The sequence below is a fragment of the Gallinula chloropus genome (genome assembly GCF_964237585.1).
Source record: "Gallinula chloropus genome assembly, chromosome: 12".
Classification (NCBI taxonomy): domain Eukaryota; kingdom Metazoa; phylum Chordata; class Aves; order Gruiformes; family Rallidae; genus Gallinula; species Gallinula chloropus.
This window is the reverse complement of record NC_140097.1, coordinates 14,788,587-14,811,027: the sequence shown is the minus strand read 5'-3', so window position 1 is coordinate 14,811,027 and position 22,441 is coordinate 14,788,587. Positions and strand designations below refer to the sequence as shown.

The window sequence follows — 22,441 nt, the reverse complement described above, 5'->3', positions numbered from 1 at the left end:
AGAAAACACCCTGGGGACATAGTGAATGAACAGAAAATTCCCCTACAAATTCTGTAAGTTTATTTGCAGTGATGCTCTGCATTGACTTTTCTAGCAGCTTTCAGGACACCTTCACACATCAAAGCCCAAGCCACACCACAGTAGTCATTTTGACTAAAGCCACTTTAGAAATTGATGAGACCATTGATTTTTTTGTAGTTTAGATAGAGACAAAGTGACCTTTCCATCCCACAAAAAACAAAGGGAATTAACATGTGTAATCAGTCTTGAGTTTAAAGGAAGTCTCGCCCCCTTCAAAGGGAAGTCCTGCAATACTCCCTTTATTTTTCTTGCAGTTCCCCTAAGATCATTCTCCTCTCCCCACTTGAGCTTTTCACCTTTCTGTCCAAAACAGACCCAAGAAAGATGACTTCTCAGAGCACATTCAGAAGAGCAGCCTGAAGACACACACAACACAGACTTCCCTACATGTCCCCAAGTGCAAAGGAATCAGTACCAATGTGGGACTAACAGTTCTGTTTCAGTCTTGCCAGAACTGAAGCAGCACCACAGAGGACAGTTCCCAATACAGGGAGAACAGTTTCAGAACCATTTAAAGTGTGAGGATTTCTCTACACAGAAGAGAGTTTTCCAAGATATATTCTTCCTTAACAGTGGAATAACAAGGATGTTCCATGTGTTTGTATTAGTTGAAGCCATTTCCCTCACAAATTACTGTATGCTTAGGATTTCTACCTGCTTAAAATAAACACATTGCATTTTGGGCAGAGCTCCACCATCAGGACCTTGTGCCTTCTGGTACTCCCTACGTGGTGCACTTGGGGATGCAGATTGTAATCCTAGAGCTGAACAGCCAGGTGTCATTTGTGCTTTGATGATCCAACAGGCTCTGGCAGCCTGCAGAGAATACAAGGCCTGTAATTGCCACTGCAGCACCCGTTAGGACTGCACTGTGCTGGCAGCGCTGGGAGGAAGGTAAACAGATGCAAAGCCCAGTGGCTTTCAAACATTCAGGAGACAATACAGGCAAAGGAAAAGGATGAAACCTCATAAGTGCAAGTCATTCTCCCACAACAGCTTTGCTCAGCCGTGGCAGTGTCCTGGGACTTGCATGCTGCTGCTAATCACCCGCGCCAGAGACAAACCTTCGACCAGCAATGAAACATCAACCTACAAAACTACTTAACCAGAAATGTTTGAGTTTACTGGGGCTGTGAGAGCAGAACACCGGCATACAAGTTCTTCACAGCAGGACGCCCATCGCTGTCACCATCTGGAAGGTAAACACTAGTTAGATGTTATTTGCCTGTAGCTAATGAGCTTGGCACTCACAGATCCACTGCAAGAGCTGTTGCTATAGCAGGTCTGTGATGGTGGGATGCTGTAGATGTACCCAAATGGCTGGCTCCAAAATAACATGTGTCTGCAATACAGCCATCAGCTTGCTGAGTCTTTCTACAGTCTTTATTCACAGACTTAAAAGACAGCTCTCCACAGCATTGTGAAGCCTCGTTATGCATTATGGAACAACCACTGGTATCAATACTGGTCATTAAGGAGAGCCTCATGATGCCACCACCCTGTATGCACAGGCCTCGGTACCACAACAAAACACAACTGTTTGCAAGATGGCAAACAGCATGCATGTCTCCTGTGTTTTGTACATCTACACAGTGCAAGTATCCAGAACACAGTACTGTTACTACACCACACAGAAATAGTGTTAAAACACAGTAAGCAAGAAAGCATGATCGTCAGAACTACTCCAGAAACCCTCTGATTTGTGGCTCTGCCGAGCTTGGTACTGACAGGCTTTCACTTCTCCTGCAGATCAGTCCAGGGTGACAGGGACCTGGGGACTACCAGGACAGAGACTTGGCTGTCCCAAGGCCAGAAAAAGCAGAGCAGGCTAAACAGCTCTTTCATCTGTTCCTGTGCAGCTCCTCATATGGTCATTCTGCCAGGACGCACAGCCCCTGCTCCCCATCGCCGCCACTATGGAGAGCAGCCCTGCAGGTAGTTGCCCCCTCAGCAGTACAGAGGACAAGAACAGCATCTGTAGGGCAGCTGCTCTACCTCTCCGCTCCTTTTTCTTTAGCTCTACATCATCTCAGCAGTGCTGGGCACAGAGCACAGCCAGACACTCCAGCTCTGAGACTCCAACTGACCGTTACCATGGCCAAGAAGCTCAGCATACTGAGTCACTCAGGGATGGCAGCACCACAGGGACCTGCTGTGCCTTCTTGCCAATTCAACTGCTGCCTAAACTGCCAGGAGGACAAGCTGGTAGCAGGCACCCAGGGCAATTTTGTAATTGCACATGCACCTCTGCTAGATATCGCACATCTGGAGAACATTTTCTGGTTACAAATCCCCAAAAGACAAGAATCATCTAGATAAAAGCAGCAAATAAACTGTAAGAGTCAGGCTACCCGTTACAGTGATAGCAGTGCCCCAGACGGCAGTGTCATATGGGGGAACCACACCTCTTCCTCAGAGCCACAAGAAAGCTACACTGACACACCGACCAAACTGCAAAAAGCCCTCAACAGTTGCAGCCTGGCACAAAGCACACTCCAAAATGTTTCAGCTAAGGATCCGGATATAAATTCACAAATGCCTTAGCCTCCCTAGCTCCTTCAACATTTCTGCAGTCTTGTTTCAGCAATTTCTCTCAAAATGCTAAACTAGCTAAAAAATTCGGCAAATGAACAGAGCACCCAGTTACTACACCTTTATTTCCCACAGTGGCACACACAGCTCCCATGCCATTAATTCAGCTGCACACCCGCTTTACTCTTGGGCAGAATAACTCAGTAACAGACTGCGATCTGTATGCAAGAAGTGGAGCAATATGCAAACAGAGATCAAAGGCAGCAGGATTCGGAAATCCAGGGACTGCTTTTGCACTACAGTTCTCCACTGCATACATTTTCTGGCTACCCTAAAGATGGGAGACAGCATAGGAAGGTGAGAAGAGCTCATAACTTTGGTGTGCAGAAGACAGCAACGAGACGATTCCAGAGGAGTTACCGAAATGCTCTCGTGTATGATTCTTTACTGTTGGGTAATCCACTGACAGAGTTGTGCTCTCCAGCATTTTGAGAAGATTAGTCTGATGCAAAAAACTTGGGATCAAAGCTGAAAGTGCTAAAGATAGAATTGCTTCAGGGCCATTAACTCCAGGGTGTCCAAAACCCTACACCAACTGCAGCCATGATTTCTGACAAAGTCTGGTTTGGTAGGAGCATCTCTGAAGCCCTGGTTCCCATGCTGTCAGAAGGGCTTCCAGCTGAGCACAGAGCACTTGCAGGGCACTCTCAGGAGCATATTCTCAAGCGTTTGCTTGGCCAGCTGTTCACAAAGGTTGGCATTTCCTTATAGACATTAGAGAGCCCAGAAACTCCTTGGAGTCTGACACAGGAGGATGAAGGCATGGCTGCTCAAGTGGCCAAGAAGGCCAACAGCATCCTGGCCTGTATCAGGAACAGTGTGGCCAGCAGCAGGGAAGTGATCCTTCCCCTGTACTCAGTGCTGATGAGGCTGCACCTGGAGTAGTGTGTTCAGTTTCAGTCCCCTCACTACAAGGGCATCGAGATGCTTGAACATGTCCAGAGAAGGGCTACAAAGCTAGCGAAGGGTTTAGAAGACAAATCTTATGAGGAACAGCTGAGGGAGCTGGGATTGCTTAGTCTGGAGAAAAGGAGGCCACCTAAGCAAAACGAGGAATGGTGCAGGATAGGGGAGCTAAAGGAACAGAGACTGAGACAAGGATAATTTTGAAATAGGCACACACAGGCAGTAACCTTAAGCTGGAAACACTTCTTCTACATAGTAATTGTCAGAACTGTTGTAATAGGGTAAGGTGTCAAATACAGCCATTCTAGTTATAGAACTACATGCAATTCAGTCAGAAAACTAGTTTAATCAGCGTAGACAAGTACTTGAATAGTACCAACATCCCCCACCTGCACAGACCAGGCACAACTACTCTCTCGCCACTGCAGAGCTGCAGGAAAGGGTAGGATGCCAGAAAAACCACATTCTCCTTGCTGCAGCTTCAGCAGCAGTACAAATCCCATCACTACAACTCAGCTGACAGGCAATACCATGTTACACTGAGATAAGCTGACACACGTGTGATGCCTCACCACAGAGCATCAGGACATTTGGTAGCAAGCAGCCACATAAGTCCTAAACTCCAGTCCGCAAAATACAGAACCAGCCTAGCTAAACCACCATCACTAGGAACAAAGCTCAACCCATCTACAGCCTGTCACACTGGGACAAAAGGCATTCCATATGAGATAGACTGGGAACAGATACAAGTAGCAATATGAGCTTGCAACATTCAGATACTTCAAGAAGGAAATTAATTATTTCCTCAAAGGGAGCAGCTATGAAGCTGCAAGAAATCTGAGCAGCAGCACCGGTGCAGAGCTGAGACTGGGGAAACTCAACCCACCAGTACCAGGCTATTCTGTACTTACACTTTAAAGCTGAAAGCAATGCAAAACCTCACACATTTGCCAAGCACGGGAGAAGTGTTCCTCACAGCATTTGCAGTGTTTATATTGCAAGCGAATAACTGAAGTTCAGATGCGATTAAAGTCTGGGATCTGGGAATTTCCTTAGGATCTCTATCATTTGAAGGTTCACCTCATGTTTTTATCAACACCTACAATGTTTCTATCAGATCATGCTAACACAAAATTCTCTTCTACTTCACTTCCCCACCTCCTTTTCTTTCTTGGGGGTAGCAAACAGTATTTGAAAGTGAAATTTTACCATTAAATACAGGATATTGGAAATAGTTTAAAAATGGATTTGATAAAAAAAAAAAATCAAGCCCATTTAAACTGTCACCATTTGTTTCTTCTTCCCTCCCTCCCCCCAGCAAGCATCGGGAAGCAATGCTTCTAGTTAACAAAAGGAGACCTAAATTGCTTCCTGCAACCTCAAAATAGCTCAGATCTTAGTTACTACTTGGCTACAAAAAATTATTAGCAATGAAAACAAATCCTCTGCGTTTATTACTCAGGCAGTTGGAGAGAAAACGCAGAGCCTTGAAGAGATCACAGCGAAGCACCGCGGCTCTTCCATTAGTCAAGGCTGCATGTCGGTACAGGTCGAGACATCCTGCTTCATGTTTTCGCACCTTCGCAGCTTAGCAAGTCTGAGCTCCAGTGACTACAACCCAGGCCGGTTTATTAAGCAGGGGCACATCTCAGTTACCACTGCAGCAAACCGTAGCACAAACACTGATCCTGTGTGGTTCTGGAGAGCTACACGGTGAGCAAAAATCCCTCTGAGAGGTTTTTAAAGAGTCCCCAGACTCAGCATGCTGAGGGACAAGGTCTTTCAGCTCTCAGCATCGTGCTGAAGTGAAGACTCTGCAACACATTAGAATGCTGTTTCCCAACCGAATTAAGCATCTACTCTGCCTCCTGGAACAACAGCATCATGTCACGAGACTCTGCACGTGCCCCTAATGTCACAAACACTTGTCCATGAAAAACACACACAAGAATTTTCTAAGAATTGTCTTCCAAGACCAAACCAGACAATGCTCAAATAATGATCAATATGAATCTTCTCTAAAGACATCACTGCAAGCATCAGGTCATCAAAGATACTTCCAACAATAGGACGAGAAAAATGATACCAGCACAATGGAAGACCAGCTGGCACATTCCCATAAAGGCCTTCTGTGGTTTTGATGAACAGCAGCAGATTAATCCTTTCAGATACAGCAATTCTGCAATGAGATACTTAAGAGAACCACAAGTAAACGTGAATCAAATCCGGGGCTTTAACAGCTTATGGGGAATGCAAAGGAGAGTCAGCAGAAAGCACCCGAGCTCCAGCACTTGGAGCACAAAGATGCTTCACTGAAGATCCAGGTGAGCCAAAAGGGCATCAGGCCAAGCCCTTCTTCCTGAAACTAGCTCATATCTAGAGGGCTAATTCTTACCAGAAAGCAGGCAGGCTCATGCCTCCTCTGACTGCTACCACCCTGCAGAGTTGGGATGAATCAAAGTCCTATCATCTTCCTCCAGGATGCCCTTATGCAAGTTTGGGAGGGTTCAGCTCAGAACTTGGCTACAACAGCCAATATGAAGTTTCAGGGGGAAAAAACCCAACACAACAGTTACAAACAAACAAAAAAAAAAGAGCAGATGGAGAGGCTGCCAGGGAGGAGGAAAAATTGAAGTCCCTGACAGGCAGCAGGAAGGACCAAGACAGAGAGGAAGACAACAGAAGAGAAATAACATCAATCTTACTGATTTTTACCACAAAAAAAGAAAAAGCACAGGCATTTGTGGGAAGCGGCTGCTTCACCTTCTCCCAACTTCCCCTCATCTGTTGTTCTCCCTTCCCAGGTGACACTAAAGCATTTCTTCTGCTGAAAGAGACACCACGCCTCCCTGCAGCCAGCGCTGCCGGCTAAACCAACTGCTCCAGGCAGCGGACAGCAATAGTGGAAGGCAGCAAATGGAATTACTTGTGTTTTCCCGTCGGACAGCGCTGGATAGCACACACCACACACACAGGCAACCTGGGTGGGTGCTTTTATTTTCCCTTCAGAGCACACCCAACATACAACCGGCATTGCTTATTTGGCAGGCAGTGCCTCCCCAGGCACACGGGGCCACCTTCAGCAGAAACAGATACTCTCCAGACTTGCTCAGCCCTCGCAGTCTGCGCTGACACTGCCAGGGAAGCCCGAGCGTGCCAGCAGCAGCACCGCTCGCTCGCAGAAACAACCCCGCTCTACACAAAGACTGGCACCCAAGGGAAGGGAACGGCTCTGGGCGCTCCCTACATCCCTCCGTCAGCTATTCCCTCTGCCCTTATATGGGAACATCCCATGGCCCCGCTGGGAATACCGTGCTGTTGGAGGACATGAAAGGTAAGGCAATACCTGAGCTGTCAGCACAGGAGGACAGATTTTTTTCTTTTCTGAAAAGCAAGCTGAGGCCAGGAGCCCAAACTCTTTCCAACACTTAATGTGGGAGAAAGCAGAGATTAAGAGCGTCAACTGCTGACAGTCTGCACCCACCTTTCTCAAGAGAGTTATGCTGGTAATTTTAATCTTATTAAATATCGTTAATCGTATTACTAACCTAACTCACTTCATGCGCTGGAAGAAATTTAAAGAGAAAATTCCATATATGACCAGGCTATGTTAAATGCTTTCTAGCCAAATCTCAATTCAGGGCAAGTCCTTGGCTTGCAGGCTCCAGCTCTGCTACACACAGATGTGGGTGAGCACGGAAACAGGCTGCTCAGCACCAGATAACCCTCCAGTCACCTTCCCCAACAGATTCTTCTCTGGCCATAACCTGCTTGCCTTCTTCTCCCAGGATTCTGCTAGACATTCCCAGCCTCTCCAAGTGACTGTATTAAGACCTATGCAATTCCGTGCCCAGTTTGTAACAATCAAGGAGAAACACCAATTTCTCGATTAGAATGCAAAACCCACCCAGCACAACAGCTCAGTGCATCAGCTTCCTCCTGGATCAGGGCAAATGCCTCCATCACTGGCCTAGGTCCCAACGTCACACACAGACACATCGTTAATGTAACACTCATCGATTTCTGCATTTAATACGCAAGGAGTAACACAGGATTCCTGTGACCTCTGTTCAGAAAGCAAGACCAGAAACGAGCAGACTTCACTCAGCACTCCACCTTACACAGAATAAGGCCCTTGTTTAGTAAAATACTGACCCTGCTGTTTTACAACACTCGGGATTGTAGCCCCTTTCTTTGTAACTCCCACAGCAGCCCGGATATTCTCTCAGGACCACTCCTGTTCCAGACTGCTGCCCCGAGAGAAAGCAGCAGTCATAGAAAAGTTTAGATTTGAGAAAAGAAAGATCTCAAATTGCACTGCTGTAACAGAAAACACACCTGCTCGGGGGGCCCGAGCACTTGCCACGTACTGTTGAAAAGGAATTCGTTCAAGGTGGGAAATGAGATCTCCAGAACAACAGGACTTAACCACTCACTTTCAGTTCTGGGGTAGAATCAGCACTGAGGGGAAAAGGCGAATGCATGGCAGTTTCCAGAAGTGAAAGGTGCTGCATTTATCAGAAAGGCACCTCCTGCTGCTTTCTGGGTTACTATTGCTGGAATAAGCATTGAACAGGCTGGAGAAGGCAGAGAAATTAGCTTTCCCTGAGTTCATACTTCAAACATGTTTGCAAGTTCGCAAAACAGATTTAATTATTAGGCAACTTGGCTTTCTGCTGAAGGCAGTTACTGCTACTCTGAGGGTGAAGTTTCAGGAGCAGGATGATAGCGACTGGTAACACTATTCTTTTAAACGCTGCCTGGCTTCAGCCATTGTTTGCTGCCTCACCATTTACTACCAGCCCTCTAATCCCTGCACAGGGCTTTTCCCTGCAGACACTCACGTCACTTGTCAATCCTTTGGCTAATTAAAAAGTTATCCTGAGCTCCTCAAATAACACAGTCCCCAAGTAACTTCTGGCTCTTCCCTGCATTAGAAACTTCTCAGCATCCTTTGAGAGCAGCACCCACATCAGACCCAACACCGTACTCCCGCACTGGCCCAGCAACCACACAACACAGCTGAAAACTCTTTCCCAATCTCCTGCCTGAGCATCACCGAAAACTCACGTGTCATTTTTTCCACGTTTCGCACTACCTGTTTATCCCAACGCGCCCGCTCCCTGACACTTCCAAGGGCTTTCCCAGCGCTGCCGCCTTCCAGCCCGCGGTTCCTTTCCCCGGTGGCGCCGCTCCCGGGGCACAGCTACACCCGTGCGTTCCCGGGCACGGGGAGAGGGCCCTTTCCAGTACGGCCGGAGGGTCCTCGCCCTGCCGCTAGCCCGGTGCCGCCCCCCCCCGCCGCCCCGCTCCGAGCGCTCCCAAGGTCGCGGTGGACGCGCCCGGTCCCACTAACCCGCTCGCCTCCGCCCAGCCTCACCGTCGCCTGTCCTCGACACCGGGCCGGGGGTACCGCCGGCCTGCCCGGCGGCGGAGGGGCTCGCCGGCTCTGCCGCCCACTCCTCTTCCCGGGAGCGGAGCCGCGGCCAACGTCGCCCTCCCCTCCGCGACACCCGGCCGCCCCGGGGGGGGAGGCTCCGGGAGGGGGGCTACCCTGCCCGCCGGAGCCCCACGGGTTCGCCCCGTCCCGCCCCGCCCGGGAGGCTCGGCTGGACCACGGCCCGGCCCCGCCGCTCCGGAGGGGCCGCGCCCATCCCCCACGCCGAGACAAAGCGCGGCCCCCGGGCGGCACCTGCCGCCGGCCGCTGACCCCCGGCAACGCGCCACCAGCGCCCCCCCGGGCCAGGAGCGGCGGCGGCAGCCTGAGTCCCCCCCCGCCGCGACCCGCCGTCCCCGCCACCCCTCACCTGCCGCGACAACGGCCGACCCGCTCCGCTCCCGGCCGCGCCGCCGCCGAGGAGCGCTGCCCGCACCGAGCCGCGGAGCGACAGACCCGCCCCCGCCGCGCCGCACGCCCGCCCCGCCCAGCGGGGACACGCGCCCCGCCGCCGACACGCCCCTGGCTCCGCTCCTCCAATAGCAGCCCGTGTTCCCGCAGAGGCCCCGCCTCCGAGGCTGCCTCTCCCCGCCCCATCCCCGCGGGGTCCTAGCGGAGACCGGCCGCCCCGCACGCTCGCAGCCGGCGGCGAGACCCCATTGGCTGCCGCCGCGCCCCCTCAGCGCCTCCCCGACTCCGCGCCGGGGTCTGTGGCCGCCGCGGCGCTCGGTGCCGGGCCCTGCCTCAGGTCTCCCGGCTCAGAGGGGTGCCAGCTTGGGCGCCTGACGGGCAAGGGGCTCCCGCCGCCTCGAGAGAACGAGCCTCTGCGTGTGCCGGGCCGCCCCGAAGTCGCCGCCGCGCAAGGCCTGGTGAAGGACCGGGCTGCGGCCGACGTGCGGGATGTTCCCGCCCAAAACCGCCGCGCCTGCCAGCCAGGGCAAACTGCTGTTCCAGGGGTGGCTGCAGCCCCTACGTTGAGAACCGGACTTAAAACGATGTATTCTGGAAGAAAACCCCGCATTTCTCTTCTCTCTGTCCCTCCTAGCAGCGAGCCCCTGGTTCGAGAAGCCTTTGTGCTTGGCTGTCCTCAGCCAAGAGGTGGGAGGGAGTGAGCGGGAGCCTGCGGCCGCGCAGCCCGCCTGGTGCGCAGGGAGCAAAATCTGATAGCGAAACCAGTTTGTGCTCAGCAACCATCCCCTACAAACAAACACAGCGCCGGGTGGCTGAGGTAGGGCGCTGGTCAGAGTATGGGGGAACCTGGACCTTAACAGGATTCAAGGATGTGGCAGAAGCGCGCAGTTATCTCTGGCTACAAAGCAGCGGGGAACACGCCGTTCCGGCTGAAAGTCGGTGGAGACAAAAGCATCGTCAAGCGCCTGAAGTGATAATGTGCAGTATAAACTGCTGGGTTTGGGATTTTTGTTCCTGTGAAGCTGGAAGCTCCAGTGGTGAGAAGAGCTGGAGGCTGGTGCTCTGTGTGAGGGAGGGAGGCATTGCTGGCCCCTGAGAACTGACTGCGTAAAATCCTCTCTCTGAATGAGGGGTAAGTTCTGTCAGTAACAGCTCTACAGAGGGACAGAATTAATGCTCCCATTTTCCTTGCTCACACTGTAATTTCTGTGTTCTCCAGATGTGCTGGTCTCTATTGTGTCGTTGATCAGCGAATGTACGGTTAGGCTAACAACTGACTTGCTATACATGCCGTGACCGACTCTATATACTAAATACAATTGCACAGCCCAATGGCCGTTTGCCTGCTGAGCTGACTGCCACGTTTGGAAACCCCAGACAAAAGATGAAGCTGTGCCTTTACCACCCAGATGCAAATTCTTTGTGGGAAAATAGGGCGTATCTGAAGACACACAGCAGTGATGGAGGACCCCTAGGTTAAAGCAAACTCCCAGGAAAAGGCAACAGGCACTGGACTGTATGCCAGGGGTGCCCAGTGCTTTTCCTTTTTAGCTGGATGCAGCTGGAGCTGCACTCAAGACACAAAGCTGCTCTTAAAGTCTGAATCAGGCTTCCCTCCCACGTGCATTTCTGACATTTCAGAGGAACATAGTTGGTATAAGTTCCATGTCCAGAAGTGTCATTACATATCTGCTCTGCTACAAGCCATCAGCCTCTCACACTCCCACCCCCAGCCCAAGAAGTGACTACACTGTGAAGCGAAAAAATATGTCTGAAAGTTTAGAGATGCTGAACAGTCCCCAGGATCTGGCAGCATGATCACAGTCCTCCAAAGGGAGGATTATTTCGTGGGCAGATGTCAGCTGACCCTCTGGACCTTTGCTCCTTGGCACTTGGTTATTCCAGGCAATCCTTGATGCCCACTGTGCACAGAGACCATGAGGACTCTCAGGGGATGATCCCATACTTGCTCTTCTCCTCACACAGACTAAACCATCCTTTTGAATCACTGTTCAGGTTAGAGCTCACTGAACACAATAGTATCTCACTAATCAGAGACATTGTAACACACTCAAATTCCTCCAACCCAAATCCAGCTTTGGTGACTAATGATGTTAATAAAACCCCCAATTTTTCTTTGCTCCAACTCATTTCTGACTCAAAACACTAATCCCCTTTCTGCCTTTTATTCAGAGCCAGTCCCAACCTGCAGCCCCTTCAGTCTGTTAAAACACATCTGCAAGCTTCACTTCAAAAGCAGCCAAAAGCCCTGTGAGAGCACACTGGAAAATAGCACCATTTCCTCCTGTCCCATGGCAGAGCTGGCACAGGGAGCTGGCTGCAGGGTGTGCTTTAGGAGCAGGGCAGGAAGAGCTGCCGTGCACTTGAAGGATGTTATAGTACCCCTCTCCTACCCCCTCTTACTGGACTCAGAGCCCTCCAGAGTGACAAGGATATTGTGAAACCACAATGAGATTACACATTCCCTCTTCAGGGAAGGAGTTTTGATTTGTCTGCAAAAAAAACTTTTGCAGTTCTTATAAACAGACTAGAGAAAAAGCTAGTTCTCAAAGATTAATTAGTTTAAAACAGCCTCACATAAACAACAAACATATTGAGGAACACATTTAAACAGTTTTTTATTTCCATTTGTTCAGAAGCTGCTTTTTTTTTTTAATATATTTAAATCCATAAAGGATCCTCTTCTATAAAAGCCCTTGTTCATGTCTTGTTCTAAGCAGGTTAGCTGAGTTTCTTGTGTAACTATTATGATAATCACAAGGCTAGCAGCTGCTTACGCTCCTTTTGATTTTCTCCTCACTGTTCCTCCTCTCCAAGCAGGGAAGGAGTTGGGTTAAGGAAGTCACGAGGACTATCTGAATACTGTCTGTAGCTTCTGGGAATAAACTGCATCTAGAGCAGTAATTCAGGGACCAACAGAAGGTTGGCTACATCTACCCTACTTGAAATCTGACTCTTTGAAATCTGAAAACTCTCAAGTTTTCGGTTTGTCAGAACTTTGGGAAGAGGATTAAGATCTTCATTTGGGCACCTACAGTTTTGCTAGCAGCAGTTTGTTGGTGCTTAAACATCTGCTTTTGAACATGCCTTGCAGACCATGCAGCTTGCACAGTGCCCAGCACCCCAGCACCGGCAGAGAAAGGGTAAAAGACACTCTTAGCACACACTGATTTGTGCAGGTTCTCCTCAGAACACAGCAAACAAGCTCGGGATGCCTGCAACAATCCCTTTATCTGTGGCCTAAATATTTATACATGGAATGTCCAAAATCACCATAAATAAGTATTCCATCACAGGTGAGGGCTCCAGCCACACAGACCGTCACAACCACCCCCATGAAAAGCAAGAATTAGATGTATTTCATGAAGCAGGTTACGTGCCCCAAACTAATACAGAGGATTGGGTGACTGGCTGATGGTTGTTTTTTCTTCAAAAAGAAGTCTGGAAGCACAGGGAAGTTCCTGAGAGCTCATGAATGAGAGCTTACTGGTATAAATATTTATACCAGTACTTAAATAGAATAATCTTTAATGGGCCAGCCTGTTTCAGGCAGCCTCTCAGAAAGGAAAGGTCAGTGTAGGCTGTGGCCATCTGAAGGCTTACAACAGAAGCAAACAAGGATCTATTAAAAGCAGCCTTTAGAAAACCCTCCTTGCATAGTATTTCAAAATTGGTTGAGAAGTCACCTTACAAATTTGATCCGGAACAATAATTACTCAGGCAATTCTTTTAGGGTCATACCTGCCTTAAATTGAGCTCTTTTCTCAGCACAACATTTTCCCATTCTGCTATAACTTGCACCATAAGGGAACCAACACTGGGACGACTTGGACGTTGAACTGTCCGTAACCTCTCCCACTTCATTAAAAAAACAAACCAAAACAAAACCCCACAAGCCAGGAAGCAGTAGTTCTTAGAAAAGTTTAAAGATTCCTGACTGAATCCATCCCGTCTCAGGGCAGGTTCCATGGCTGTACCAAACCTAGTGATATTTATCCAAACTGTTCTTAAAAATTGCCCATGATGGAAACTCCCAAACCTTGCCACAACCATCATTACCTGATGGCTTAATTCTCCTTAAAAATAAAAACTATGGCCCAGCTGTCTCTTTGCTGTATTTAAGACCACACCTTTTTAGATTATCCACCGAGTGCCAAACAGCAGAAATCACACTTCTCTGTGTTCTATGAGGAAGGTCACAAATAGAATTTGCTGGCAAAAAATCTGGCAATAAAAGACTGTTCTAAATATATTGTGGACAAACCCAGCATTGACTCCCTTTTCCTACCTCACAAACCTCACTCCTACTGCATATCTGACTCCTGCTTCTGAAGTAAGCTTTTCTACCGCTCCTCAGCTCCATAAAGATGGAAGTCTTGTTTTCAGAAGGCATTCTGTGAAAGAAATGGTCTTCTCCAACCAGGTTGTTAGGAGGAAATCAACAGGAGTGCCTGCAACTTCCAGCCAGGTTCTCAGAGTATCAGAACACTCAAACTTCCATGTCAATAAATATATATCCTGCTTGTGACACCACATGTAATTGCTTTTGTCCTATATTAATAAAAAACATTTGCTATTCCTTTCATAAGTGGAAGGAATGGCAACTCTTCTCTTCAAAATGCACCTACTGTGAGAAGGCTGCAGTGACCTCATTAGAAGTTATTTCCATAGCCACCAGGCTGTTTGCTTTTGAGTTACCAGTGGTTTCTCCTGGAGCACTAAGATCTCAAAATAGCTTAGCACAGGCCAAGCTCAGGCCACTGCCACACATTTTTCTCTAGTTATTATCTATCAAAGGGCTTCCAGTTAATCTTATTGGATTCCTCCTTTAACTTATCTTTTATGTCTTGATTGACAGTGCGATTCACTCGAATCAGCACTTTCTCTGACCTATCCCTGCTGCCCAGGTCAGTCCTCGGCCTCACCAGAGCTGTACTAAATACTGCAGCCACCTTCCCTTCTGGCTGTGTTTGTGATGGAGGGCTGTCTGAGCCATCCTGCCCAGAAAGGATGGATTTTGCTCACAGAAAGAGCAAAAAAGATTGAGTCTCAAAAAGCTGTGGGAAGCAGAATTTTCTTTGGGGAAAGCTTCAGCTGAGAGACCTCATTCCAGAAGTGAAACACAACTATCATAAACTTTGTTAATAATCCAAAGATATGCAACAGAACACTTTGGTTTTTAAACTAAAATAGCCCAGAAGAGCACAGGCAATGAACCCTTCATTTGGCCACGGCTGAGTCACCAGGAGATATGCACTGAGATGCCACTGTGCTGAGCAGATTGCTGCCCACACTGCAGCTGTACCTGAAGTAACGTGAGTGCACAGATAAACACCTCTGTACGGGCTGGTTTTGTTCAAACTTGTGTATTTGCTGCTTGTGTTACCATGACAAAGATTTAGCATAAAGCCCTGAACAGATTATGGTATAATCTATGTTTTAGCATCTTTCTAGATATTGCCTTCAGCAAGTTGAAAGTACAGCTGTTACTCCTGCAGCCACACCTTCTGGCTTTGGGGTACACATACAGCGCAGTTCTAAACTACACGCTTAGATCATTGCCAGAGTGGAGCGATGATTAATCCAGGATTGAGGAAATACACAAATCTGCCCTCCTAATTATTCTAGACTAACTATCATTTCTAACTGAAATGATTCTGCTGTCACTTCACATACATGGATTTAGCAAGGAAGAGCAGAAAGAAGGGAACCACAGTAACCACTTGTAACAGTGAGCTCTGCCAGCTGCGCAACGCAGCTCCAAGAATCTATTCCCGACACTTCTCAACACCCTGCAAAGGGTGACATCCTGTTACCGTCATCTTGATACATATCACACCATTCAGCTCTCCTCAAATTTCAGGCTGCCTGTTTCAAGCTTCTGCTCACCACAGAACTACTCGCTGTGATTCTCAAGGACAGGCTTCCTCCCCTCACTCCACACATTACAGCTACCTACCGCAGTACCTTATTTTAATGGGTGGAAAGCAGATCTCTCTAGGACAATAAACAGTTTTGAATTCTCTTATTTATTGTACACAAGTTTATCCTTGGACCTCTACTCATTTTTAATATCACCAAGTACAGTTCAGTGAGTGTTGCCTTGACTGTCAAGTTTTGCTGCCCAACATACAGCATTTAAAAGCCATGCTCATGTACATAATCCATGCTGTTCAATGATGCTGGGGACCTAAAATTCAGCCACTTACATAATAAGGGGGCCTAACTTTATGTAGGTGAACTGATGGAAAAAAATCCAATATGGTGTCAAATCCTCAGTGGTGAGTTCTGGTAAATTACAAATGGAACCACTGTACTATCCCTTCCCCTTTAAATACACACTCGTGTCTGATTTTCACCGAGCTCCTGCAAAAAGGATAACCTGCAAAATATTTATGAAATAAGAAAATTAAATATTAGATTTGAAAAACTGTATTGATCCATGGGCATATTTCTTGATTCAGCTCAGCGTGTGGGAATTTCTTTCCCAGTTCTCAAGCCATCAAACAGCTTCCCTGATAAATACCTGTTATTCACTTTACACTCCAACCAACCAGTGTATAAATCAGCAGCGGTGCTTCCCAAAACCACCTTCATCTCTCTTACAAATAGTAAACAACCACAGATCTTTCCTAATACTGTTTGTTTATTCAGTCACATTGTAATATCACCTAATGATACCAAATGAAGTTGGTACTTCATAGAAAAAATGCCTGTCCCAAAGATCTTCAAGTCTTAGGAGCTTATAATCAAAACCTCAAACTCTTTAATATGGTTGCTGGACAGAAGAAAGTAGAAAGAGCAGATAGAAAAAAAAACCCCAACAAACCCATAGCAGACTGTGTACTAAACATGACTTAGTCATTCTGAAACGTTCACACAAAGGCACTACACCATGAAGTGAGCTTGTCGCTCCTTTGTCTGCACAGGTTCTGCAGAAGTGCTCTTACAGAGCAGGAGTTTCACATCCGAGGTACCCGCCTGCTACCGTCACAGGGAGAAAACTATTTCTTACCATGGTGACACCAACAACTCTGCCTGAGGCCACACACAGACACGGATGTTTAGCTGTTTAGACAAGTGTTTTTCTTCAGCCACTCTTTATCCTTCCAGGAAAAACAGGCAGCTGGACCTTTTACCTTCCCCCCCCCAAGTATTATTTTGGAGTACTTTGCATAACGCAGTTACTGTTAGCAATCCACTTGAGAGCACCTGCTGTAGAGTAGCATCTCCATTTGCAGACAGGACAAAATGGAAAAAAAAGAATAAAGACCAGAGAAAGTTCCAGTGAGAGACTAGTAGAAAAATTACTTTCTTGAAAGAAAAAGGTTGCTCCATAAACGATTACTAAAGCCACAAAGTACCTTGAGAATAATTAAGGCTCAACCAATGAACGGTTAAGCAGGCTTTAGAGAAAGGGTAATTGGCTTGCAGCTACAGAATAAACATCGTCATACTTAATACAGCTCTGTACCTGAACCCTTCTTCCTCCTTCCCTGCCTGCAAGCCTTGAAGCCATCAGTAACAGAGAGCTGAAGCTCCAGAAATGCTTTTTGTCTACTTCATGATAAGCTGCCCTAGGAAAAAGTTACTACATGTAACTTAAAATACATTTAAGTGCATCATCTGGCTGTACAGCCACATCATATCATGGTAACTTGGAACCCCCTTATTGATACCGCCTGGGCTCTTTGTCACCTCACAAGTCACTGCATTACATCTAGCATTAAAAAAAAAACAAAACCCAAAACCCAAACCAAAATCTTCAGAGCACATATTTCTGCCTGTTTGGTAAAATGACTCCTAATGTTTTGTGTATGGATAAACTTCAAAACTACAAAGTAATCACGAGCAAAGTTATGAAGGATTACACATGAAGCACTTAGATCAATGAAAGATTAAAAGAACCATTTGAACAGAAAATCACAAATACAGCTCCAGTCAGAGTCACTGATTGTGGCATGATACACAAGCCTAGACAGTGAAAAAGTCAAACAGTGAATTAAATCGACACATGAAGCCTTGGGATTTCCTTTGCTTGGGGAGTTAAAAACCATGACGCATGACAAGGAGTGATAATTAACACAGGGCCTGCAGCAGCACATGGACTCTTTACAAGTCTTCCAAACATCCAGGAGAATGCATAATGAGAAACACTAACACAACTTTATTTTTGCTTGTACCCTAAGTACTTAGAATGCAAGTTCACTTTTATTAATCTACTAAACTGTGGTAACTAGAGATCAGTTTCCTTTAAGTATAATGTAGAGTACTGGCAGAGTAATAGCGAACACAGCACATGTCACTGCAGTGCTGTAAATGGAATTTCTCTTGATTTGTGTTTCCAGTCTCCGCTCAGTATCACACAACTCCAAAATCACATCTCTCACGGCCGACACCTGACTCTTCCCCTCCACTGAAGACCTTGGCATCACTCTTTCCATAGGTCTAGAATGCACTGCAAGTTTAACACTTTGCATCTCAGAAATCATCTGTGCTAAATTTTCCTGCAGACCGTGAAACTGCTGTTGTAAACTTTCTAGACATGAACTGACCTGTTTAGTGTAGTTCAGCTGCTCATTTAAAGGAATTAAAAGAGAATCTATTTTTATGGAGTCATTCCTGTCTTTAGTTAACAAAGTGCCTTCTTTCATTTCCTGTGATGTCCTTGTTTGCAGCACATTTTTCAGGTCTGCTATGACGTCACTGAGATCCTTCTGCTGTAAGTAATGGCTGGAGGCCTGTTCTTTGATGGCTTCTTGCAGATTTATCGGGCCCTTCTGCGCTTCGAGCACCAAGACTTTTAATTCTTGCAGCCTTACTCGATTAACATAGGTAGATCCAAGAACTCCTATAATGGCTCCCAGTACAGAACCAATAATAGACCAGTTCTTTGTTTTTTCAGCTCTTGTTCGCTCTTTCTCATGGCTTTCCCTTACAGCTGCAGAGAAAAGAGAGAATTTTTCTCTCTCAGATTCTTCTGCATTTAAGTAAGCAGCTCGGTACCTCTTCTCTTCCTGCAAGAAACACAGTGATTTAAGGTGGGATATGAAGCTATAACATCTATACTGGAAAAAAAAACAGCCAAGCAAACCCCCCCAAGCCCCCAGTGCAGATGAAGGAATGGAAATGAAGATCATCCATTAGTTCTGTTTCAGAAACCTTCCTTTTAATGGGGGATTTTCTTTATTAATCCTACCTAAGTCAATGAGACATCATTTTAAGTAAAAACTGAGAAATAGAAAAGGTCATCAGGAATTACACAGAACCATCACATGCTCATGACAGAAGAGGTGTGTAAGTGGGGAAAGTCTTTCTCTCCCCATAATGCTCATTTTTGGATGCTGTTTGCCTCTCCAAACTATCTTTACCACACTTCTTTCTTTCAGTTCTGAACTCCTCAAGCCAGAACTAAGAACAGGACTGGAAAGGATGTTTCAGATAGGTTCACCTCACCAACACACACACTTCTTATTTTCCTGCCTTCTCTTTGTTATCTTGTTCAGAGACAAACGTCTTCCTTTTCTCCCTTCTCACTGGCTTAAGCATGGCAGTTCCTTTTGTAAGCCATTTTATCACAGCAAAACACTGTTAAGGTTTTCTGGCTGTTTTCCTGCAGTAAAATTCTGCTGGTTTAGCAAAGGAATGGCTGGTTTTGGTGGTGATGAGCCTGTCAACTAACTGCATCTCCCAGAATCACTCTCATTCCTTCAAGCACGTTACTTCTTTTCTAAGATGGGACTGCTACCTTACAGACAGCGCTGACTTGAGTTCCACCTTTCTTCCCAGTCAAACAGAACTTTATTCTTCTGTAAGTCTCATCCACACAGACCTGATTCCTTAATTAGACAACTATGGTGCTCTGGTTCTTACCCAATGATCCACCCTCTGATCCAGGAGCATGCGTACACACTCCTTACATTTGCCATAGGTGTAACCTGTTTCCAGGCCCGTTCCCTGCTGTTCCATCTGCATCTCCTGGATTGCTTTAGCTGCTACCATGTTTTTATTTCTGATTGATGACCCTTTAATCAACAAGTTCCTGTCACCAGCCCTGCCTGGCTCATCCAGCTGAGGTACTGTACAACTGTTGTCGAGGATACTGCTCAAGCTTGTGCTGTGGTCAACCTCATTGTCTTGCTGGCTCTCCCTCATGGAGGGGAGCAGGAGCTCCTGCTGCTCTCTGACAAAAGTTTTAATTAATTGCCTGGATGTTGCTGCCTTGTAGGAGGCTGCTGAGATAATTTTACAGATTAATAACCAGAAAAGAGCTTCTTGCATCATGTGGAAGGTTAATTCATTGATTCCCAGCTTTTTGTTGGCTACTTATCTACAGGTTACCACTCAAATTTCTAGGCTCACTGTCTTCAGCTTTGTTCTCCAAAGTTACTGCCCTATTTTAGCATCAACATATACAACTTGCATAGCAGATAAAACAATCTACAGTCATTAACTACACCATGTAGCATAAGAAGCTGACTTCAGAGCTGAACTGCATCTGCAGACACAGTCACTAGTGACAGAAGCAAAGCACACACATTCTCCTTGTATCCCCCAGTGCTCAAGTACCAGCAAATTACCTGCAGCAACCTGTGTTCCAGAGTAGCCAGTTCTAAATACTGGGTGTCATCCCGAGAGACCCTGTCCAAGCGGTCCCGGATTTCCTTCAGTTTAATCTGCTGGGCTTCTACGTTCTCTCGAGCCTCTCGTACGATCCCTCGAGCTACCATAAAGATATTTTCAGCCTGAGGAGAAAGAGTATTTATTTCAGAGACTTAATACCAGACAGATCTAAGTCACTAATTACTTAATTTTTTGGGGGAAAGGAAACCCCAGCAAAACAAACCACGCTCCATTCCAATCTAAAGGATAAGCTGTATTTACTAACGTGCAGAGAGTAGAACACTCACAGCACCCGCACCGAGTTCAAGCGGTAAAAGACACAGTTCTCCTTGGAGGCTCTTTTGTTTTGCCTCACAGCCAGTGCTTAAGCTTCAGACAAAAATCATGCATCAGCCTAAGCGCCCACAGTATCCCCACGTTTACCTCTGTCACTTTTCCCTGAGCCTCTCGAACCTCATTAATTCCAACAAACTCTTCATATCTCTCCCACCAACTCTTGCAGGTCGCAGACAGTTTCTGAACCGAGTGCTTCCCCATGACGGTCCCGGCTTCCGTCAGCCGGTTGAGAAGATCCTTGGCCGTTTCTATGGCAGACTTGGCATCAGGCCTCTTGGGTGCTGGCGAGCAGTAGGTCCGCACTATGTGTAAGTTCATTTTTGGGCTCCACTTGATCAGAGAATGGTGATACTGCAGCCCGCAGGACACTGAGGACACGCTTGACTTGTATTTCATTGGCCCCATGTCTTGAATTTAATCACTGAACAGAAGTGCTACAGGGAGGAAGAAGAAAAAGCTATTGAAGGGCAGCTGATTAATACCTCTTAAAACTACACGTGGGTACCAAACCAAATAAAACTCAAGAACAGTTAAAGCATCACTGGTTTTACACCATTACTTACCTAGAGAACCTTCCACAGTTCTCAACGAAGGGCAGTTCTGTCACAGATTTCTGCTTCTATGCTGTTAGTAAGTACTTCCACCATGCTTCCTGATTGCTAATTCACTCATTGCATGAACAGTGAGTGTGTGCAGATCCAGTACCAGCAGGAGTAGCTTCAGAGGAGTTAAATGCTTCAGCACAGAAGTGATTTCCATATGAAATTCTGCCTTGTGCTTTCACACCTGAGTTTGATGTACCATGTCTCAGGTATTAATAATCCTGCAAAAGAACTGAAAAGGAAAAAAGACAGAGAGGGAGAAATGAATCTTGGTAAGAACTGGGTCTTGATCCTACATTTCACAGAAACAAAGTGTTGAAGAATGCAGTGACAAAAACACAATGAAGAGAGAGAAAACAGAAGTGCTGAACTGAACACAAGCATTGTCGTGAGACTGCCTACAAAACTAAAACACAGTGAAGAGACACAAGGTCAGAAAAATATCAGGTAATGAAGGCACAGTTCGGGATGCAACTGGAACTGAGCTTAAGATTCTTGCTTACATTGCAAAACCAGACTGCTACTTGTGGTTTATCATCTGTTGGTTTGCAAACAAGCCCTTTATTCTCTATGGAGTGCATTCCTCTAAAAACTGTACACAGGAAAACTTTAAAAAAAGGTTTTGGATGAAATTTGAGTATGACAGTATTAGGTTTTGACTAATATAAACCCACAGATCATTCCAAATATAGGCATCTCTGCAGGAAAGGATTCTTCCTACCAGAAGAATCAGCTGATCAGCGTTTAGCTGGCTGCTGATGCTGAATGTCAAAGGTTTGCTGCCTGCTATGTATATACTAATAACGAGTATTAACACCAACAAACACTCTGGAAAATCTTACCAGTTGGTTTATGCACATAACGATATGGTAGATCTAAGCCACAAGAGCACAGCAATTCAGCAACTTCTCTCTCCCTTAGCATCACTTATGTGTTTTACCATTACAGCCCCCACTCAGCGTTGCAGGGGTCATACTAAAACTTCAGCTCAACCTTGTTCTAGACTGCAAGATTTCCCTGGTTTAACTGTGCTACTACAGGCAGAGTGTCACTAAATATTCAGGCTACTGAGGCAGCACAACCAAAAGAAAGTTGAGATAGAAAATCTTCTAAGTATCTCATGTAGATGGTTGCAAACAGGCTGCAGAGAGAGTAATCTCGGTGTGAGTTAATGGGTTCTAAGAGAGCTATGAAAGCTCCATCCGGCATAACACGCCTTGTCCTTCCCTTGCAAGGTAAACGCGCTTCCCCCGGCTGCAGCCGCTGGCAGACTCCTTCAGAAGGCCGCCGCACACACCGGGCGCTGGAGGCGAACGAGCGTAGCTGCCAGGGGCCCCACCTCGCTTCGCAGCAGCCTGTTCCGCCCCTGCCCACACGCGAGCACAGGCACACCGCCGCACGCTGCCAAGCGCTCCGCTCCCCGCGGCGGGGC

At 46.8% G+C, this 22,441-nt stretch overlaps 1 protein-coding gene across 1 annotated transcript; it reads right to left on the bottom strand.

Annotated features, from left to right (window-relative positions):
• Positions 1 to 17,410: 17,410 nt before the first annotated feature.
• Positions 17,411 to 21,068, bottom strand: CCDC51 (coiled-coil domain containing 51). Its single transcript, XM_084269664.1, has 4 exons — positions 20,971 to 21,068; positions 20,495 to 20,841; positions 20,029 to 20,193; positions 17,411 to 18,465 (listed from the first exon to the last, which is right to left on the bottom strand). The coding sequence occupies exons 2-4, from the start codon at positions 20,810 to 20,812 to the stop codon at positions 17,692 to 17,694; spliced, it is 1,257 nt and encodes a 418-aa protein (XP_084125790.1). The 5' UTR covers positions 20,813 to 20,841; positions 20,971 to 21,068; the 3' UTR covers positions 17,411 to 17,691.
• Between the last annotated feature and the right edge of the window lie 1,373 nt (positions 21,069 to 22,441).

Bases quoted from the DNA above. Each gene is read 5' to 3' on its own strand.
- CCDC51 (XM_084269664.1), bottom strand. From the start codon at position 20,812: ATGGGGCCAATGAAATACAAGTCAAGCGTGTCCTCAGTGTCCTGCGGG. The intron at 20,194-20,494 runs GTAAACGTGGGG...CTTTCTCCTCAG, and splicing joins CTCAGGGAAAAGTGACAGAG to GCTGAAAATATCTTTATGGT. The intron at 18,466-20,028 runs GTAATTTGCTGG...TGTTTCTTGCAG, and splicing joins TGGAACACAGGTTGCTGCAG to GAAGAGAAGAGGTACCGAGC.